We start from the raw sequence: 21,100 nt of genomic DNA, 5'->3' as shown, positions 1-21,100 counted from the left end.
GGTCAGATCCAGCCGGATCTGCTGCCGGTGCCCGTTAGGCGGCAAGGGTTGAGGCCAGCAGGGGCCACGAGCGACTGGTGTTGTCGTCGGTCGTCTGGCGGTGCTGGTGGCGTGGTTGCGGTGGTGGAGGTGCGTGCGTGTCCCGGCGTTTGGTCGGGGATGGTCTTTGGGCGGTCTAGATGCAGGGCGGCGGCCCTGGCGGTGGCAGGCGTGTTGATCTTGGGCAGATTGCACGGCTCGGGTGTGGGCGAGCAGACATGGCCGCTCGGGCGGCATGGATGGGGGTGGTTGGCGGAGCGGAGGTGCATCGGAGGGGTCGGAGCAACAGGATACCTCACTTGCCCAGTCATTGGACTGGCCGACAGCGGTGGCGACTGCGGTCGTCGTTTCCTCCTTGCAGGCACCGTCGTGGTGCTTCCACCCCCTTCGTGTTGCTCCAGGTGAAAACTTGATCCGTGGGATCCGACTGTGGCGGCTATCCATGGTCGTGCCCTTCTTGAAGGCACCGTTTTGGAGTCCCCGCCCCGACATTGGCCGTCTCGCCTCTCTTCGATGGATCGCACTTGTGGTGGTGTTCGTCGACTCAAAGCGGTTATTCTTTGCTCATTTGTAGTGTGCTTGGTAGTTGTTGAGGTGGTGTGTCGGTGCCCGGCACCTTTGTATCTTGCCTTGGGTGTGAGTGTTGAGTGCAGTGGTTGCGTGTGTTTGTATCGGTGCTCTCGGATGTATGCGGTGATGGTTGCTTTATATATAAAGCGGGGGAAACTCTTCTTCGTCAAGTTCCAGTGTCGTACACAATCTTTCTCTTAAAGTTTTAGGTTAGAATTTCAATATTTTTTAGTTGCTTAGTGTTCAATTTTTTCTACGAGAGTTTTATGTTATCTGAGAGGACAAATTAAAAATCTCAAATCATTTTCTAGATGTCACACGCATAAGAGTAAAAAAGAACACCAGAGGCTGATGGATAAGTCTATGTACTATGGTCTTTGTGGTGCTGCAGCACATGGTCCTTTGTGGGGCTGCAGCACATGGTCCTTGTGGCTGTTAGGATAGAATCCTTGACCATCAAGGACTGGCAGTTAGGATAGCATCTTAGACTAGCATCTTAGCAGCATCTTAGACTAGCATCTTAGCATATGCTTGGCTGGCTAGCAACCTATAAATATGTATCCCCAACCCCTCAGGTTGGCATGGCATTGTGTGAGAAATAAACCAACAAAATTGTCCCAACTCTCCTAGTGGCATCCACAACTATCAATGCTCAGGCTGAAAGGTCTAACAAGTGGTATCAGAGCCTCGTTATCTTGTACCCTGAGCATTTCCTGCTCACCTCTCTCATCGGGAGCTGAGCAGCCTAAGCCGGTAGCAGCAGCTTCTCCGACTGCCCCTAGTTACCTCCCTCCCTCCGGACTGTCGAGCAGCAGCAGCTCGTCAGCAACAACCTCCTCTTCACGCAACAACCCCCCTGCAGCGAGCCATGTCTGCAGGTCGCTCTCAGCACACGGCTACCTCGAGCATACGGCGCCGGCAGGAGGCCGAGCGCACCGTGGCAGAGGAGCGTGAGCGAGCAGCTGTAGCAGCAGCTGCTGCGGCAGCAAGGGTGTCGAGGCTGGCTGCAGCGGAGCTGGCAGCAGCCAGAGCAGAGGTAGAAGCAGCCAGGGCGGAGGTAGAAGCAGCAGCAGCAGCGGAGGCAGCACGTGAGGCTACGGCGGATGCCAAGGCACTCCGTGTCGGCTCCGGCAGCTCCAACGGCTCCGCGCCTGCGGACGACGGCGCCGACGCAGACCGCGCCAAAGTGGCGCAAGAGCGGACGGCGCAGTGGGCAGCTGAGCACGCCCGCGCTCCAGGTGAAGGTGCGCACGGCGACGGCGGCTGCAACGACCAGGACCGCGGCCTCTACGAGGTCCAGACTGTGGTCAGGGATGTTGGTCCCAGTGTTGGGTGGCCTACCCTCACTAAAACCAACTACGTCGAGTGGGCCGCGATCATGAAGATCAGGCTCCAGGTGCGGCGGCTGTGGGAGGCAGTCCAGGACAGCAACGTCGACCACCAAGAAGATCGACGGGCGCTGGACGCCCTCATCGCCGCAGTCCCGCCCGAGATGCAGTTCTCGCTTTCCAACAAGCGGACTGCCAAGGAGGCTTGGGACGCCATCGCCGCGGCACGCATCGGCAGCGACCGTGCTCGCAAGTCCACACTGCAGGCACTTCGTAAGGAGTGGGAGAGCCTGGCTTTCAAGCCAGGTGAGGACGTTGATGACTTTGCTCTCCGTCTCAACACTCTGCTGCAGAAGATGGTGAAGTTCGGCGATGCCACCTACACCGAGGAGAGAGCTGTCGAGAAGCTTTTCCGGTGCATCCCCGAGAAGTACAAGCAGATGGCTCGCTCGATCGAGTCTTTGCTGGATCTCTCCACGATGACGATCGAGGAGGCGATAGGTCGCCTCAAGGTCGTCGACACCGACGAGCCACAGCCGCCCTCGGGGCCCATCACCACCGACGGGAAGCTGCTCCTAACTCGGGAGCAGTGGGATGCCAGCCTTGGTGACAAGAAGAAGGGGGAGCCTTCTTCCACGACAGGCGGCCGCAAGCGCGGCAAGCAGCGTAAGGCGCGAAGGGGCGGCAAGGCACAAGGACGTGCCGAAGGTGACGCCCGCGGAGGCGCCAAGGACGGCGTCGCTGGCAAGCCCAAGCCAGCACAGGACAACAGCTGCCACAACTGTGGCCGGCTTGGCCATTGGGCCAATGAGTGTCGACAACCACGACAAGGCCAGGCTCACGTCGCACAGGCGGAGGAGGAGGAGACGACTCTGTTCATGGCGCATGCAAGCATCGAGCTACCTTCAGCGACACCAGTCGCAAAGGCTCTCCTCCACCTCGACGAGCCAAAAGCACACGCTCTTCTCGGCGATGGCTCCGGGAAGGACAAGACTGCGGGGTGGTGCCTCGATACCGGCGCCACCCACCACATGACCGGTCGAAGGGAATTCTTCGCCGAGCTCGACTCCGACGCGCGAGGCTCCGTCAAGTTTGGGGATGCCTCAGCTGTGGAAATTAAGGGCGTCGGCTCCGTCATCTTCACCACCAAGACGGGAGAGCACCGGCTGCTCACCGGTGTCTACTACATCCCCGCGCTAAGGAATTCCATCATCAGCTTGGGACAACTGGATGAGAACGGCTCACGCGTGCTGATTGAGCATGGGGTCCTACGCATCAGGGATCGCCAGCGTCGCCTTCTTGCCAAGGTACCCAGAGGTGAAAATCGACTCTACGTCCTTGATGTGCAGGTGGCACAACCGGTCTGTCTCGCTGTCCGTCGGGACGACGAGGCGTGGCAATGGCATGAGCGCTTTGGGCACCTTCATTTTGAGGCCCTGAAGCGTCTAAGTGCCAAGGAATGGTGCGAGGCCTGCCATGCCTCGACCATGTGGAGCAGTTCTGCGACATCTGTGTGCTGACGAAGCAGAGACGACTCCCCTTTCCCCAGCAAGCGAGTTTTCGAGCCAAGGAGAGGCTGGAGCTCGTGCACGGAGATCTATGCGGCCCGGTGACGCCAGCCACACCAGGAGGTCGACGCTACTTCCTGCTGCTCGTCGACGACCTCTCTCGCTACATGTGGGTGATGGTCCTCGGCACTAAGGGAGAGGCGGCGGACGCCATCAGGCGCGCGCAGGTTGCTGTGGAGGCGGAGAGCGGCCGCAAACTGCGCGTGTTGCGCACTGACAACGGCGGCGAATTCACGGCGGCTGAATTCGCGTCGTACTGCGCTGATGAGGGCATCCAGCGCCACTACTCCGCGCCGTACAGCCCGCAGCAAAACGGCGTCGTCGAGCGGCGCAACCAGACGGTTGTGGGGATGGCTCGGGCTCTCCTCAAGCAGAGAGGGATGCCGACTGTTTTCTGGGGAGAGGCGGTGCTAACGGCCGTCTACATCCTCAACCGCTCGCCTACTAAGGCACTCGACGGCAGGACGCCGTACGAGGCCTGGCATGGGCGGAAGCCGGCGGTCTCCCACTTGTGGGTCTTTGGCTGCCTTGCGTTCGCCAAAGAGCTCGGCCACATCGGCAAGCTCGACGACAGGAGTACTCCGGGAGTCTTCATCGGCTATGCGGAGGGCTCAAAGGCCTACCGCATCCTCGATCCAGAGACACTGCGTGTGCGCACGGTGCGAGACGTCGTGTTCAACGAAGGGCGAGGGTGGAAATGGGACAAGGCGGTGGACGACGGCTCGACGCCGACGTATGACGACTTCATTGTCGAGTACGTCCACTTCAAGGAAGCTTGGGGAGCAAGCAGCTCCTCTTCGCCGAGCACGTCTACCCCAGCCCCCAAAACTACATCGACTTCGGTACCTGCTACGCTGACGGCACCACAACCGGCGACGCCGCATACTCCAGCCCCGGCAGTCACCACTCCGGGCTCGTCTTCATCAGCACCAGCTCACGCAGAGCACAACCCGATGAAGTTCGCTTCCCCGCTCACTCACGACGAGGAGCGCATCGACGCGTATCATAGCGGCAAACCGCTGCGGTATCGTACGATGGATAATCTACTCGGCGACTAGCCGGTGCCGGGACTGGTGCCACGCGACCTGGAGGTGCAGCTACAACTCGCGTGTGAGGACGGCGAACCTCAGTCCTTTGCAGAGGCTGAGAGAGACGCGGCATGGCGCGCCGCGATGCAGTTGGAGATGGATGCGGTCGAGCAGAACCGCACCTGGGAGCTCGCTGACCTCCCTCGTGGTCACCGCGCAATCACCCTTAAGTGGGTGTTCAAGCCGAAGAGGGATGGAGCCGGCGCCATCATCAAGCACAAGGCTCACTTGGTGGCCCGAGGCTTCTTGCAGCAGGAAGGAGTCGACTTCGACGACGCTTTTGCTCCCGTGGCACGGATGGAGTCCGTGCGACTTCTCCTTGCGCTAGCTGCCCAGGAGGGCTGGCGTGTCCATCACATGGATGTCAAGTCGGCATTCCTCAACGGCGACTTGCAGGAGGAAGTCTATGTGCATCAGCCACCGGGATTTGCGATCCCCGGCCAGGAGGGCAAGGTACTCCGCCTGCGTAAGGCTCTCTACGGCCTACGGCAGGCACCTAGGGCGTGGAACGCCAAGCTGGACTCCACGCTAAAGAAGATGGGCTTCGAGCAAAGCCCGCATGAGGCGGCCGTCTACCGACGGGGCAGTGGAGGAAATGCCCTGCTGGTGGGCGTCTATGTTGACGACTTGGTGATCACCGGCATCAAAGATGCAGAGGTGGCGGCGTTCAAGGAAGACATGAAGGCCACCTTCCAGATGAGTGATCTGGGGCTCCTCTCCTTCTATCTAGGGATCGAGGTGCACCAGGATCACTCCGGGATCGCGCTTCGACAGTCCGCCTACGCCAAGCGCATCGTTGAGCTAGCTGGGCTCACCGACTGCCACCCAGCTCTCACTCCGATGGAGAGACTGAAACTGAGCTGCGACAGCACGACGGAGGAAGTGGACGCTACGCAGTACCGACGCCTTGTGGGGAGCCTTCGCTACCTCGCCCACACACGGCCGGACTTGGCATTCTCCATGGGCTATGTTAGTCGGTTCATGGAGCGACCGACGTCGGAGCACCAGCAGGCAGTGAAGAGGATCGTCTGCTACGTGGCAGGGACACTCGATCACGGCCTCCACTACCCTAGGTGTCCGGGGGCGGCACACTTCGTCGGGTACAGCGACAGCGACCACGCCGCGACATCGACACCAGCAAGAGCACGAGCGGGATCCTCTTCTTCCTCGGCAAGTGTCTCGTGAGCTGGCAATCGGTCAAGCAGCAGGTGGTGGCCCTGTCCAGCTGTGAGGCCGAGTACATAGCGGCCTCCACCGCCTGCACTCAGGCGCTCTGGCTCGCTCGACTGCTTGGTGATCTCCTCGTCCGAGACACCAGAACGGTGCAGCTCCTGGTGGACAGCAAGTCCGCCCTGGCCCTGGCAAAGAACCCCGTTTTCCACGAACGGAGCAAGCACATCCGACTGAGGTATCACTTCATCCGCAGCTGTTTGGAAGAAGGGAGCATCGAGGCGAGCTACATCAACACCACGGACCAGCTCGCAGACCTGCTCACCAAGCCTCTTGGGAGGATCAAGTTCCTCGAACTCTGCTCCAGGATTGGGATGATTCGACTCTCCCACAAGACGACGTACAAGACTTAGGGGGAGAATGATGGATAAGTCTATGTACTATGGTCTTTGTGGGGCTGCAGCACATAGTCCTTTGTGGGGCTGCAGCACATGGTCCTTGTGGCTGTTAGGATAGAATCCTTGACCATCAAGGACTGGCAGTTAGGATAGCATCTTAGACTAGCATCTTAGCAGCATCTTAGACTAGCATCTTAGCATATGCTTGGCTGGCTAGCAGCCTATAAATATGTATCCCCAAGCCCTCAGGTTGGCATGGCATTGTGTGAGAAATAAACCAACGAAAATTGTCCCAACTCTCCTAGTGTCATCCACAACTATCAATGCTCAGGCTGAAAGGTCTAACAGAGGCACCCCTGGGTTTTAATCAAAGAAGAAGCAAGAAGCTTGGTTGCAATATTCACTCCAGTGGGTAGTCGTATTTGGCTGGCTTGGAGCAGCAGACAATCACTAATGCTCAGTTCTCTAGATCTCACATGCATGAAACATGGCATGAGGAATTCACTCATTTATTCATTCACATGAACCGATCAAGATTTGGAGCATCTTGGACTCTGCAAAAAATGTATTCTGTTCTTCATTCGCAAATGAATAAGATCAAACTGCTAATACTCACAATTGTGCTAACATTGTTCTGTCTTTCACTCACAGTGTTCATGTTTTTAACTTATTTTGTAACCTACCTTTCAATCCATTACGAGCAGGTCAATAGTTCTGGTGTCATGCCTATCATATTTTCTACATCTTCATTGGCTTTACCCGCTACTTTGGCACGTTTCACTGGCTTAGATTTTCTTAAAAAGGCTGCCATAGCCCTAACTCCAGGAGGTAAACTGAATGTTTCTAGTTTGTTTGAAATTTGATTAATTCTGAGGAGAACCAATATGCCAGAAAGCACCTGTTGTTTACAATAATCTCATTCTTTTAACTGTCTACTGCAGGTTCTTTTTACCTTCCAACTAATGTATTGCTTATAGCCTTTTTCAACTACTATTACACTTTTCTTCAATTGGATCCTGATGATCTTAGTGAGCAATTGAAGCGAACAGGTGCGTCAATACCGCTTGTGCGGCCAGGAAAAAATACAGCTGCCTTTATTAAAACAGTGAGTTGTTTCTCTTCCATCAGAAAGGATGCATTTTTTGGTCTAAATGTTGGAGTATTGCATGACTATGTACTTCAATTGCTCACTCTTGTAACGTGGTAGCTTTTCATTAGGCTAACTGCATAACTGATTCTATGCAATCGCTATGTGGGGAAGAGTAGTTCTTTGTTGATGAGAATGTGTCTTTGTATGGTTATAAGTCTTAATTGTTCTGGTACTGTATTAAACATTTTGGCAAGGTAGTATCCCATATAGCTCAGCTGTAAACCTTTTAAAAAGACTAGTATGTGTTAAGCTTCATGCACTAGCCAACGTAACCAAAAGTCTGAACTGATGGAAAGGGCTAGTGCAATCCACATATACCGTAACACCCCCTCTCACGTGTGACGGGGAAGACAAGTCAACACGTGTAACCGGAAGAGAGCGACGGGGAAGATAAGTTCATGCATTGTATTGAATGTCGAATATGCAATCTTAGGCTACATAGCAACAATGAAGAGTGTTACCTTGATGTTTTGATGATGTCTAGATCTACATAGAAGAGCAGCAGCAACAACAACACACAACAGCAGTAATTGTACATCATTATCTAACATGGAAGGAGAGCAGCACATCAACAGTACTACTTGTACATCACATAAGAGGGCACACAGCAGCAGCAGTAGTACATCAGCATTTACAGAACAACACAACATGGGAGAGTAGTGCTTCTGTTCTTGGCATAGGAGAGTAGTTTTGGGCCAAAAACTGCTTCCCAGTTAATCGGCCTCGGCTTGTCAGACTTCTTAACTGTCCCTCCCAGTTAATGGACACAAATAGCAGTTTCTCGTATCAAGAGGGAGGGGGGGGGGGGGCAATAGCAGTTAATTAACTGTTATTTGGAATATTGGGAACATGGCAGTAAACACTTATGCATGGACAAAACCTCACTACGGGAAGACATGAAATAAAGCCAAGTGTACCAAGAGAAATCATCTATAAAAACAATATAGTATGACGGCGCCCTTCCGAAACAACAGTGTTACAGTATATGTGGATTGCACTAGCCTTTTCCATAAGTTCGAACTTTTGGTTGAGTTGGCTAGTGCATGAAGCTTAACATGGTATTAGAGCTAGGTCAATTTTTTGCACGTAGCAACTCGTGCTGTTGATCTGCTCCGCGCTGCCACTCTCCTCCGTGGCCGTCGTTCGTCGCCGCTGGCCCTCGACGCCTGCTCTTTTCCCCTTGCAGGTCAAGGCCACGTTCGACCCGCCCTTCTGCTGTGTGTATCACAGGATAGGGCCGGCTCCTCTCCCCGATCCAGTCAAACGCCACCATTGCTCCGTGCTCAACGTCGCCTGCCTGTCGTTCTCATCGGATCCTGTCGCCAGGCCACCGTCTCTCGTCGGATCTCGTCACCAGACCGCCGTCCTTGCTGGATCCCGTCGCCAGCCGCCGTCCTTGCTGCCGTCCTCGCCGATTCCTGCCGCTAGCCGCTGTCCTCTGCTCGAGCACCTCCAGATCGGATCTCCCCGCCCCAGTCTTCAACTCGAGCCTGCTGCACCTCAGATCGGATCGCCCCGCCCTGGACCGTCCCTGCTTGGCCGCTGTTCGTGCCTGCTGCGGGTGTCGCTCCTGCCGGACCAGCCGCTGCTGCTGCGGGTGTCTCTGTTCTCTTGATCGTTGACTGGTAAAAAAAATGCCTTCTTCGTCAGGCTATGTTGTTGTTCCTCGCTGTCTGATGATCTTTGATGGTACCAACTACACTGAGTTTGTTGGCTTCATGCGCATTCGTATGCGTGGTCTTCGTCTTTGGGGCGTTCTTTTTGGCGAGGTCCCCAGACCGCCATGTCCGCTTCCTCCTGTGGCTCCTACTCCGCCGACACCACCGGTTCTTCCAGCGGATGCTACTCGGGCTACGAAGGATGCAACTAAGCTTGCTGATGAGGCTGCTATTAGTGCTTATGGTGAGCATGTTTCGACTTATGAGGAGGCTCTTTCTACTTATCATCAGGCTCTCTCTGTTTACACCTAGTGGCCCGATGATGATGCTCGCGCTGCAGCCGTTCTCACTGCTAGTGTTCTGCCTCAATTTGCTTCTGAGTTTCTGGGCCTTCCTATTGTCTTTGAGATGTGGACCCGTCTCCGTCAGCGCTATCAGCCCTCTGGTGATGCCTTATACTTGTCTGCGGTTCGCCAGGAGCATGCTCTTCATCAGGGTGACTCTACTGTTGATGGTTTCTATGCACAGAGTTCTGCTATCTGGCGTCAGCTTGATTCTCTCCGCACTGTTGGTTGTCGTACTTGTTAGTACTGCTAGGCTGTGCGGGCTGATTTGGAGTTTCATCGTGTGTACGAGTTCTTGTCTCGACTCCGTAAGGAGTTTGAGCCCCTGTGCGCTCAGTTATTTGCTCGTGGTCGTATCTCCCTCATGGAGGCGCTTTCTGAGATTCGTGCTGAGGAGACTCGCCTATGTGGCGCTGGTTTACTTGAGGTTTCCTCTGTGCTCGCTGCTCGAGTTCCTGCTCTGTCGCCTGCTCCACCGACTCCTTCCCGCCCCAGTGCTTCGCTGCTCTTGCCTACTCCTACGGGCGGTCAGGGTCGCTCTCGTCCTCAGTGCGGCTACTGCAATATGGATGGTCATGTTGAGTCTCAGTGCTTCCAAAAGAAGCGACACTCGCGTAAGGCGTGGTCATCATCTTCCGGGACCTCTACTTCGACATCTTCGCCACCGCCTTGACTGAGCAGGATATTCTGAGGCTTAAGCGTCTACTTGCTGCTTTAGGTTCTTCTTTGACAGGTACTGTAGGTTCTATGGCTGATGCTTCCTGCACTGAGCAACCACCCTCTACACAGTCATGTACATTCTCGTGGGTTCTGGACTCTGGAGCTTCTTTTCATATGTCTTTTCATTCTTCCAACTTATCCTCTCTTAGATCGCTTGATTTTCCTGTTCATGTACTCACCGTTGATGACACTCCTCTTTCTGTTGCTAGTCGCGACCATCTTACCACGCCTTCTTATTCTATTCCTGATGTTGCTCATGTTCCTCGACTTACCATGATTTTTTTCTGCTGGTCAACTTACTGATTCTGGTTGTCGCGTCATCCTTGACATTGACTCTTGTTCTGTTCAGGATCGTCGAACGCACACTTTGGTTGGGGCTGGCCCTCGCCGCCGTGACTCTCAAGGTCTTTGGGAGCTTGACTGGCTTCATGTTCCTTCCGCTGCCACCACTATCGCAAGTCCATTCGCTTCTGTGGCTTCAGCTACCGGCTCCTTCCAGCAGTGGCATCATCGACTTGATCATCTTTGTGGTTCTCGTTTGCCGTCTTTAGTTCGTCGAGGCCTTCTGGGGTCTGTCTCAGGAGATGTCTCTTTAGAGTGTCAGGGTTGTTACATGAGTTTCGCGCGCCGTCGCTCTCTTCCAGTTACACGTGTTGACTTGTCTTCTTCGTCACAGTGAAAGGGGGTGTTGCAGTATATGTGGATTGCACTAGCCTTTTCCATAAGTTCGGACTTTTGGTTGAGTTGGCTAGTGTGTGAAGCTTAACAAACGGGAGCCGGACCTCATACATCGGAATGAACTAGATCAAAAGGACGTTGAGACTGAGACATTGACTCGTTAGTATGATATGGTAACTCGATTTGTTTGTCAAGCCTACAACCATGATACTCTACGTCTCCTGAGACAGACCCCAGAAGACCTCAACACCTCAATGAACTAAATACAACAAACAAGAACCACAAAGATAACCAAGTCGATGATGCCATTGCTAGAAGGAGATGGCAGTTGAAGCAGCGGAAGCAGATGAACTGGTAATAGTTGTGATAGCCTGGCTTAATAGGGATGATAGACTACTCATATCAATGCGGGATTCCTTCTTTTTCGGGAGCCCATTCGGAAAGAACTCCAAAGTTAAGCGTGCTCAGCTTGGAGCAATTTCAGGATCGGTGATCGACTAGGAAATTGGTCCTAGGTGCGCACGAGTGAGAAAAAGACTAGTGTTGATCTGTGGGGACAGTTTAGATCCCGCCAGGAGTAACGGCCAATAAGCGGCAGGTGTGTCCGGGGCGTTACAAGTTAGTATCAGAGCCAACCCTCGCGGTTACACGGATGTTTGCGGGTCAGGTCCGCGGTCATGTTGTGCATGACATTTGTGATCCGGTTTGTCACACGACATGGCACATGTGCTGGACTGGACGCATAGACGTGTGCCAATAGGGAACGTTCCTGTGGGCCGACGAGGACTTCAGTTCCTTTGAGTGGGGGTGTATGTGATAGCCTGGCTTAACAGGGATGATAGACTACTCATATCAATAAGGATTTCCTTCTTTTTCGGGATCCCATTTAGAAAGAACTCCAAAGTTAAGCATGCTCAACTTAGAGCAATTTCAGGATGGGTGACCTTGATCCCAGATGTGCACGAGTGAGGACAAAGTGCGCAGGAAAGACTAGTGTTGATCTGTGGGGCCAGCTAGATCTCCGCAGGAGTAACGACCAGTAACCAACGGGTGTGTCCGGGGCGTTACAATAGTGGTGGCAGCAGAAGGAACCTGAAGCCAGCCTAACTCCCAAAGACCACGAGACACAGGGGCAAGGACCAGCCCCAACCAAAATGGGCGTGCGACAATCTTGAACAGAACAAGGATCAACGTCAAGAATGACACGACAACAAGGGACAGTAAGCTGACCAACAAAAAACAGATTCATGGTAAGTCGAGCAACATGAGCAACATCAGGTTCAGAATAAGGACTGGTAAGAGTGCCTCAACTAGCAACAGAAAGCAGAGTACCACCAGTTGTGAGTACATGAACAAGAAAATCAAGAGATCTAAGAGAGGACAAGGTGGAAGAATCAGAAGACATGAAAGGAAGTTCCAAAATCTAGAACCCACGGATGAAAGTTCCAAAATCCAAAACCCACGCGAATGTACCTGAATGTGTAGATGGTGATTGCTCATTGCAAGAAACATCAGTCACAGAACCTGAACCTACAACACCCGTGGAAGGAGAACCTAAAGTGGCAAGCACCTGAAGTGGCGAGAACCTAAAGTGGCAAGCATACGCTTAAGTTGCACAATATCCTGCTTAGTCAAGGAGACACTTGAGGGTGCCGGAGTAGAAGCACAAGTCCCAGAAGAAGATGTGCGCCCCTTGTTGCGCATGTGCCGCTTCTTCATTAAGCAATCAGACTCGGGATGACCATCCTTGTTGTAGTAGCCGCAATGAGTATGAGAGCAACCCTCACCACCAGGAGGTGTGGGCAGGAGCGACGGAGCACGAGCATAGAGCGAACCCCAAAGTAAATCCGCAACACGTAGGCGAGTATCCTCAGCATGAATCTCAAAAAATGCCTCCGTAAGAGAAATACGACGACGAGCAAACAACTGAGCGCGCTGTGGCTCAAACTCCTAACGAAGCCGAGACAAGAATTCATAGACGCAATGAAACTCCAAGTCTGACCCCACAATCTGGCAACACTGGCAAGAACCACAACCAGCAGCACGAAAAGAGTCAAGCTGTCGTCAGATTGCAGCACTCTATGTGTAAAACTCATCAACCGTGGAGTCGCCCAAGAGCATGCTCCTGATGAAACACAGACATGTATAAGGCATGACCAAAGGCTGATAGCGCTGTCCAAGACGGGTCAACATCTCAAAGACGGTAGTGAGGCCCATAAACTTAGTGTCAATCGGAGGCAGAACCACTGAATGTAAGCAACATAGCCTTATAGTAAGTGGGAAGAGCCTCCTCATAGACCAAGACCCGCTGGGCATAAGCACAAACTGCAGCATCATCAGCAACTTTAGCCGCATTCTTAGCAGCCAGTGAAGCATCCGTGGCAAGAGTCGGTGGTATCGATGGAACCGGGTGCGGCGGACAAGGGACCTCACTGGAAAGAACGCCCCAGAGACGAATGCCACACCTATGAATGCGCATGAAGGCAATGAACTCGGTGTCCCCAGAGACGAATGCCACACCTATGAATGCGCATGAAGGCAATGAACTCGGTGTAGTTAGTACCATACAAAATCACTGGGCGACGAGGAGTGGCGCATAGCCCGACAACGAAGACATGATGCACCTTTTTTTTCCTTTTTCGTTATTTAACTAGAAGACAACCAGCCGTATCAGCCCCAGTTTGATTAAATCAAAGGCGCAGCCGGCGGGGCCGTTGAGCTGCAGGGTGGACTGGAGCAGATTAGGAGCCTCCGATTGCTGGGCGTGGGAGGCTAGCGAGCGTCATGGCTCTGTCTGGTTGCGGCTGTGGCCTGATCCAGTGGGGGCTTTGACCTGCAGGGCTGGGTGACACGACCGAAGGCTGTAGGGCCGGGGCGGCATATCGGGAGCCGCTCCTGGAGCCGGTGCGGAAGATAGCGGTGGCAGAAGGGAGTTTGATACGGTGGAGACCTGCAGACGGGCGGGATCCAGCGGGTGGCGAGGTGAGTTGACCTGCAGGGCGGTTGCTCCTGTACGGGCCAGGAGAGTGCAGATCAGGGCAGATCGGGAGGCAAGCAGCAGCAACCGGAAGGAAACGGAGGCGCGGGAAGGAGGGAGCAGCGATGGCCAGAAAAACAACGGCGGCGACGCGGGATTAGACCTTAGCATGAATTGCGCGTGCGAGAAAATAACCCAGGGTTCTAATACCATGTTATGCAACTTGTACTTCCTGAGGTCCAAAGGCCAGGAAGGCTATACATGGAACATAATATAACTCTTAACATTCTCTTTCTGGTGATTTCCTTTATTTATTTTTCCTGTTACAGAAGAAATTTGTGATTTATTTGTTCACTTGCATAATCAGTTGGAGATACGTCTTGATAGTTGAAACATGGACTAACAAACAAAAATCCTATGTCCTATTCATAATTGGACGGTCAAATGGTTGTCCTTGCTAGTGGTATGGGTCACTGTGTATAATCGGCTGATGCAGAACTCAACATAGGACGATAAATGCTACACATTTACAATTGGCACTTTTTTTCTTCTTTTCATTAGATTCTTCATAAATTTACTATTCCACTGCATATGTGATACTCCCTCTGTTCCATACTAGTTGTCGCTCAAACAGATGTATCTAGCACCGAAATAGGTCTAGATACCTCCGTTTCAACGACAACTAATATGTGGACGGAACGGAGGTAGTAATTTGTATGATGCAGTTGTGCGTTTTCAGACAGCTGGACAATATTTCTCACTTTGACTAGGAATTAATACCACTTTTAGTTTGGAGATCAGTGGTGACCTTACTCCTGAAATGTTCCTGTTAGTATTCCAGAAGTACTTCTATGTGATGTTGAAATGTCTAGGTCCCATATTTCAGATAACTTTCATGTATGCATGTGAGAAAGCATGTGGCAATGCTAACCGCTAGGATCAGAGAGGAGGCAGCCCTTTGGGCTCGGGCTGGGGCTGTTGGCCTGGGGGTAGTAGTCCTGCCGATCACCTGGGATGTTCACTAGCCTAGTGTTTTTTCTTTTTGATTGAGCCTCAGGCTCGGACCCTTGTACAGTTTTTACTATCCTCCTTTTCAATGAAATGAAACGCAAAGCTTTTGCACTTTCCCGAAAAAAAAAAAAAAGAAAGCATGTGGCACTTCAGCCATGCATCAATTTTGGACAAATAGACTTAGAAGTACCACATCCAATAAGAAACGCAATCAACAGAACTGAAGCACATCTGATTTTGTCCACTGTATCTCAGCAATATCTCACACTAAAAATAATTTGATCTTATTGCAGGTTCTTAGTCGTATCTCTGTCCTAGGATCTGCCTTTCTCGCTGTACTAGCTGCTGGACCATCTGTGGTTGAACAAATCTCTCACTTGACAGCATTTCGGGGATTCGCTGGTACATCAGTGCTCATCCTTGTTGGATGTGCAACCGACACGGCTCGGAAAGTTCAGACAGAAATAATTTCTCAGAAATATAAGGACATCGAGTTCTATGATGTCAAAAGTTCTGACAAATGATTATCTTCCAAACGTGTACTTCAATATAATCTCATACAAATTTGGTAGTATTTCATTATTCTTTTCCTTTTTCTCTTCTGTGTATATCAGTTAGATCTCTTCTAGAGGATCAGAGTTCGGAAAGCATCAAATATGTAAAAGATACTCTATTGCTGTGGAAGCTATACAAACTCATGTATATTTCTGTTGTGGGGTGATCGGATGTGATTTTTAAACTTTATCTATATTGCTTCTTAAAGTTTTAGAACTAAAGCATTGGCGAGTGTTCAACATGTCCGTAGAGAGACTGAGAAACAGAGATGATATTATGTTCAAGTCAACTCAATTATTTCTCTGTTTCTTAGTCTCTACGTTTAAAAATCAATATTGCAACATTTGCAACTCAATAGTGTAGCATATACTCTGTTGCAATAAATGTTTCACGCATATACTCCGAGCTCTCTTTCTCAAGTCAACTTAATTATGTCCACAACTTTATGCAATAGGGAGTATATGCTACACTATTGCAACTCCCTATTAACTGGCATGCCAGTTTACGCATATGCGCACATTTTGCTTTTAGCTTTTAACAATGAAGAGGAACAAGGAAGACTGAAACGGGTACAAGGTCAAATGGTGAGTGCAGCAAAGTCATCAATCTACTTCAGCCCGAACACACATGTGGATGATAAAGTTGTGGTATGCCAAATTCTAGATATAATGACAGAATCCCTCTCGGACAACTATTTGGGTCGTCCATCGATGATTGGAGTGGACAAGGTTGATTGCTTCAAACATTTAATTGAAAGAATTCAGAAACTAGTCAATGGGTGGAAGGAGAGAACACTTTCATATGGTGGGAAAGATGCATTGATAAAGCCTGTGGCCCAAGCCATACCTACTTACCTACTTATGCATGAGCGTATTCAAAATTTTGAAAATAAATTGCAAGGGAATCACTCATGCCATATTGCATTATTGGTGGGGTGATGGAGAAAACCATCGTAAAATGCATCGGTTCGCGTGATGGAAGATGTGTGTTCCTAAAGATAAATGTGATCTAGGCTTTCGTGATATTAGTAGCTTCAACTTGGCAATGCTCGCAAAACAATGTTGGAGGCTCGCTGAAAATTATGACTCCCTTTGTTCCAAGGTTTTGAGGTCTAAATATTATCCCACACGTGTGCAGGATAGTTAGAAGGTGTGTCTAGAGGGGGGGGGGGGTGAATAGACTACTTGTCAAGATTAAAATCCCAGCCTTTACCCAATTTTATGGTTGGTAGATTTTAGCAATTCTGGCAAGTCTAGTACACCCTACACATGCTAGTCAACATATATGGCAGCGGAAAAGTAAAGAAATTGCACATGTAAAGGAGTAGAGTTTAGGAGATCAAACACAAAGAGGTTGACACGATGATTTTTGGCATGGTTCCGATAGGTGGCGCCATCGTACGTCCATGTTAGTGGAGACTTCAACCCACGGAGGGTAACGGCTGCGAGAGTCCATGGAGGGCTCTACCCACAAGGGGCCCACGAAGAAGCGGCCTTGTCTATTCCACCACGGCTTCCGTCCAGAGAGGACTAGCCTCACTCACGGTAGATCTTCACGAAGTAGGCGATCTCCTTGCCCTTACAAACATCTTGGTTCAACTCCACAACACGAAGTAGAAGGCTTCCAAGCGACACCTAACCAATCTAGGAGGCACCATCCTCCAAAAGGTAATAGATGTGGTAGAATTATAAACTCCTTGCTCTTGTGCTTCTAAAGATAGTCTCCTCAACACAAAGTCACTCTCTCATAGAATAGGCATGGGTAGGAGAGATTGATTTGGTGGAAAGCAACTTAGGGAGGCTAGAGATCAAGTTTCAAATGATTGGATTGGAATATCTAGGTATCAACACATGAGTATGTGGCTCACTCTCAGAACAATAGATCTCGCAATGAAGTGTGTGTGTTCTGAGTGCTTCCTCTACGAATGAGAGGTAGGTGGAGGGGTGTATATAGGCTGTCCCCAAAATCCAACCGTTACACCTAAAGTTGCCAACTCGGTGACACCGAAGTCATGAACTCGGTGGTACCGACTTGCACTAAAGGCAACAACTTTTGGATCTCGGTGGAACCGATATACACAACTCAGTGGCACCGAAAAGGTGGCTAACGGTCAGATGACACAACTCGGTGATACCGATACTCAAACTCGGAAATTCTGATTTTGTGTACCGAGGCAACAGAAAGTTGGTTACCCAAACTCGGTAGCACCGACATGGTTTCGGTTGCACTGATTTGGTGGGTTTGGCTAGGGTTTTGTCTGGGATGAAACTCGGTAGTGCCGAATCTGAAAACTTGGTGGCACCGAATTTGAGTGTGTGGTTTTGGACAGAATGGTTATGTGGGAAAAATGGCCGAGTATTTTTGGTGGCTATCTTTGAGCACTTGAGCAACTAGTTCATTTTAATACCTCATCCCCTTTTAATAGTATTAGCTTTGCTATGGACTCAAAAGTGATTTCTCACAAATATAAAATGAAGATTCTTCTAGCTTGAAGCTTGAGACAATCTTATTCCTTTCTTGCATCAAGGGACATCTCCACATAAGCCTTTAGCCAATGCTCTCCATGGACTATTCCTGAAATATACTAGGTAAAAGTGTTAGTCCAAGAGACAATGTATATTGTCATGAATTTTCAAAACCACCAAGTTAGTGTTGGAAATATGCCCTAGAGGCAATAATAAAATGGTTATTATCATATTTCCTTGTTCATGATAATCGTCTATTGTTCATGCTATAATTGTATTAACAGGAAATAGTAATACATGTGTGAATAAATAGATCACAATGTGTCCCTAGCAATCCTCTAGTTGGCTAGCTCGTTGTTCAATAGATGATCATGGTTTCCTGATCATGGACATTGGATGTCATTGATAACGGGATCACATCATTAGGAGAATGATGTGATGGACAAGACCCAATCCTAAGCATAGCACTACATCGTGTTGTTCGTATGCTAAAGCTTTTCTAATGTCAAGTATCTTTTCCTTCGACAGTGAGATTGTGGAACTCCCGGATACCGTAGGAGTGCTTTGGGTGTATCAAACGTCACAACGTAACTGGGTGACTATAAAGGTGCACTACGTGTATCTCCGAAAGTATCTGTTGGGTTGGTACGAATCGAGATCGGGATTTGTCACTCCGTGTGACGGAGAGGTATCTCTGGGCCCACTCGGTAGAACATCAATATAATGAGCTCAATGTGACTAAGGAGTTAGTCACGGGATGATGTACTACGGAACGAGTAAAGAGACTTACGAGTAACGAGATTGAACAAGGTATAGGGATACCGACATCGAATCTCGGGCAAGTTCTATACCGATAGACAAAGGGAATTGTATACGGGATTGATTGAATCCTTGACATCGTGGTTCATCCGATGAGATCATCGTGGAACATGTGGGAGCCACCATGGGTATCCAAACCCCGCTGATGGTTATTGGCCGGAGAGGTGTCTCGGTCATGTCTGCATGCCTCCCGAACCCGTAGGGTCTACACACTTAAGGTTCGATGACGCTAGGGTTATATGCAATTGTTGTACGAGGTTACCGAAGGTTGTACGGAGTCCCTGATGAGATCCCGGACATCACGAGGAGCTCCGGAATGGTCCGGAGGTAAAGATTGATATATAGGATGGATGGGTGTGGACGCCGGAAATGTTTCGGGCACCACCGGCAATGTGTCGGGACCACCGGAAGGGTTCCGGGGGCCCACCGGGAGGGGCCACCAGCCCGGAGAGGCTACATGGGCCAAGTTTGAGAGGGAACCAGCCCCTAGGTGGGGTGGTGCGCCCCCCACACCCAGCCCAAGGCGCACCAGAGAGGGAAGGAGGGGGGGGGGATCCTAGCGCTGGTGGGCCTAAGGCCCACCTAGGGGTGCGCCACCCCCCTCTCCTCCCCTGGCCGTCGGCCACCCCTCCCATCCAGGGCTGCCGCACCCTTTGGGGGTGGGAACCCTAAAGGGTGCGCCCCTCCCCTTCCCCCTATATATAGTGGAGGTTTTGGCCATTGGAGACACACAATTCTCTCTCTCTCGGCGCAACCCTGCTTCTCCTCTCCCTCCTCTCCCACGGTGTTTGGCGAAGCCCTGTCGGGAGACCTCGTCGCTCCAACGCCACCATGCTGTCGTGCTGCCGGAGCTCTTCCCCAACCTATCCCTCCTCCTTGCTGGTTCAAGGTGCAGGAGGCGTCACCGGGCTGCACGTGCGTTGAACACGGAGGTGCTGTGGTTTGGCACTAGATCGGAATCACACCGCGATCTGAATCGCAACGAGTACGACTCCATCAACCACGTTCTAGCAACGCTTCCGCTTAGCGATCTTCAAAGGTATGAAGATGATCTCACCCCTCTCTCGTTGCTGGTTTCTCCATAGGAAGATCTATGTATGGCGTAGGAAAAATTTGAATTATTGCTACATTACCCAACAGTGGCATCCGAGCCAGGTTTTCTATGCGTAAATTCTTTGCATGAGTAGAACACAAAGGTTGTGGGCGCTGATTTTGTCAATTGCTTGCCACTACTAGTCTTATTCTTTTCCGGCGGTATTGTGGGATGAAGCGGCCCGGACCGACCTTACACGTAAGCTTACGTGAGACAGGTTCCACCGGCTGGCATGCACACGGTGCATAAGGTGGCTAGCGGGTGTCTGTCTCTCCTACTCTAGTCGGATTGGATTTGATGAAAAGGGTCCATATGAAGGGTAAATAGTTTTGGCATATCAACGTTGTGGCTGTCACGTAGGTAAGAAGGCGTTCTTGCTAGAAACCCAAATCAGCCACGTAAAACTTGCAACAACAATTAGAGGACGTCTAACTTGTTTTTGCAGGGTTTGACATGTGATGTGATATGGCCAAAGGATGTGATGTTACATGTGTGATGTATGAGATGATCATGTTCTTGTAATAGGATTCACGACTTGCATGTCGATGAGTATGACAACCGACAGGAGCCATAGGAGTTGTCTTAATTTATTGTATGAGATGCAACGCCATGTGTTTACTACTTTTACTTCATTGCTAACGGTTAGCTATAGTAGTAGTAGTAGTTGGCGTGACAACTTCACGGAGACACAATGATGGAGATCATGGTGTCAGCCGGTGACGATGATGATCATGCGATGCCCGAAGATGGAGATCGAAGGAGCAAAGATGATAATGGCCATATCATGTCACTATATGATTGCATGTGATGTTTATCATGTTTTTCATATATTGCTTAGAACGACGGTAGCATAATAAGATGTCCCCTCATAAAATTCCGAGAATGTATTCCCCTAAGTGTGCACCGTTGCGAAGGATCGTTGTCTCGAAGCACCACGTGATGGTCGGGTGTGATAGATTCTAACGTTCGCATACAACGGGTGTAAGCCAGATTTACACGCGCGAGACACTTAGGTTGACTCGACGAGCCTAGCATGTACAGACATGGCCTCGAATAAGAGAGACCGAATGTTCGAACATGAGTCGTATGGTTGAATGTGATCAGCATGGAGATGCTCACCATCGACGACTAGTCCATCTCACGTGATGATCGGACACGGGTTAGTCGACATGGATCATGTAACACTTAGATGACTAGAGAGATGTCGTTTTAAATGGGAGTTCATACATAATTTGATTAGATGAACTTAATTATCATGAACTTAGTCTAAAAGTTGTTTTTACAAATATTGTAGATCCAATGGCCAACGCACCTGTCAACCTCAATTTCAACGCGTTCCTAGAGAAAAACAAGCCGAAATATGATGGTAGCAACTATGCGGACTGGGTCCGCAACTTGAAGCTCATCCTCGTTGCATCCAAGAAGTCTTATGTCCTTGATGCGCCGCTAGGTGACCCTCCTGTTACCGC

The 21,100-nt window shown here is 50.7% G+C and overlaps 1 protein-coding gene across 1 annotated transcript in view; it reads left to right on the top strand.

The window, feature by feature from the left end:
• The window catches only part of LOC123399075 (preprotein translocase subunit SECY, chloroplastic), a 32,399-nt gene extending 16,992 nt beyond the window's left edge, over positions 1 to 15,407 (top strand). The window contains exons 6-8 of the mRNA XM_045093497.1: positions 6,866 to 6,989; positions 7,103 to 7,210; positions 14,993 to 15,407. Of these exons, the coding sequence (XP_044949432.1) occupies positions 6,866 to 6,989; positions 7,103 to 7,210; positions 14,993 to 15,000 (240 nt within the window). The 3' untranslated portion in view covers positions 15,001 to 15,407. The remainder of the gene's footprint in view (positions 1 to 6,865; positions 6,990 to 7,102; positions 7,211 to 14,992) is intronic.
• The last annotated feature ends 5,693 nt before the right edge of the window (positions 15,408 to 21,100 follow it).

This window comes from Hordeum vulgare, chromosome 5H (genome assembly GCF_904849725.1).
Source record: "Hordeum vulgare subsp. vulgare chromosome 5H, MorexV3_pseudomolecules_assembly, whole genome shotgun sequence".
Taxonomy (NCBI): domain Eukaryota; kingdom Viridiplantae; phylum Streptophyta; class Magnoliopsida; order Poales; family Poaceae; genus Hordeum; species Hordeum vulgare.
This window is presented reverse-complemented; position numbering and strand designations above follow the sequence as displayed.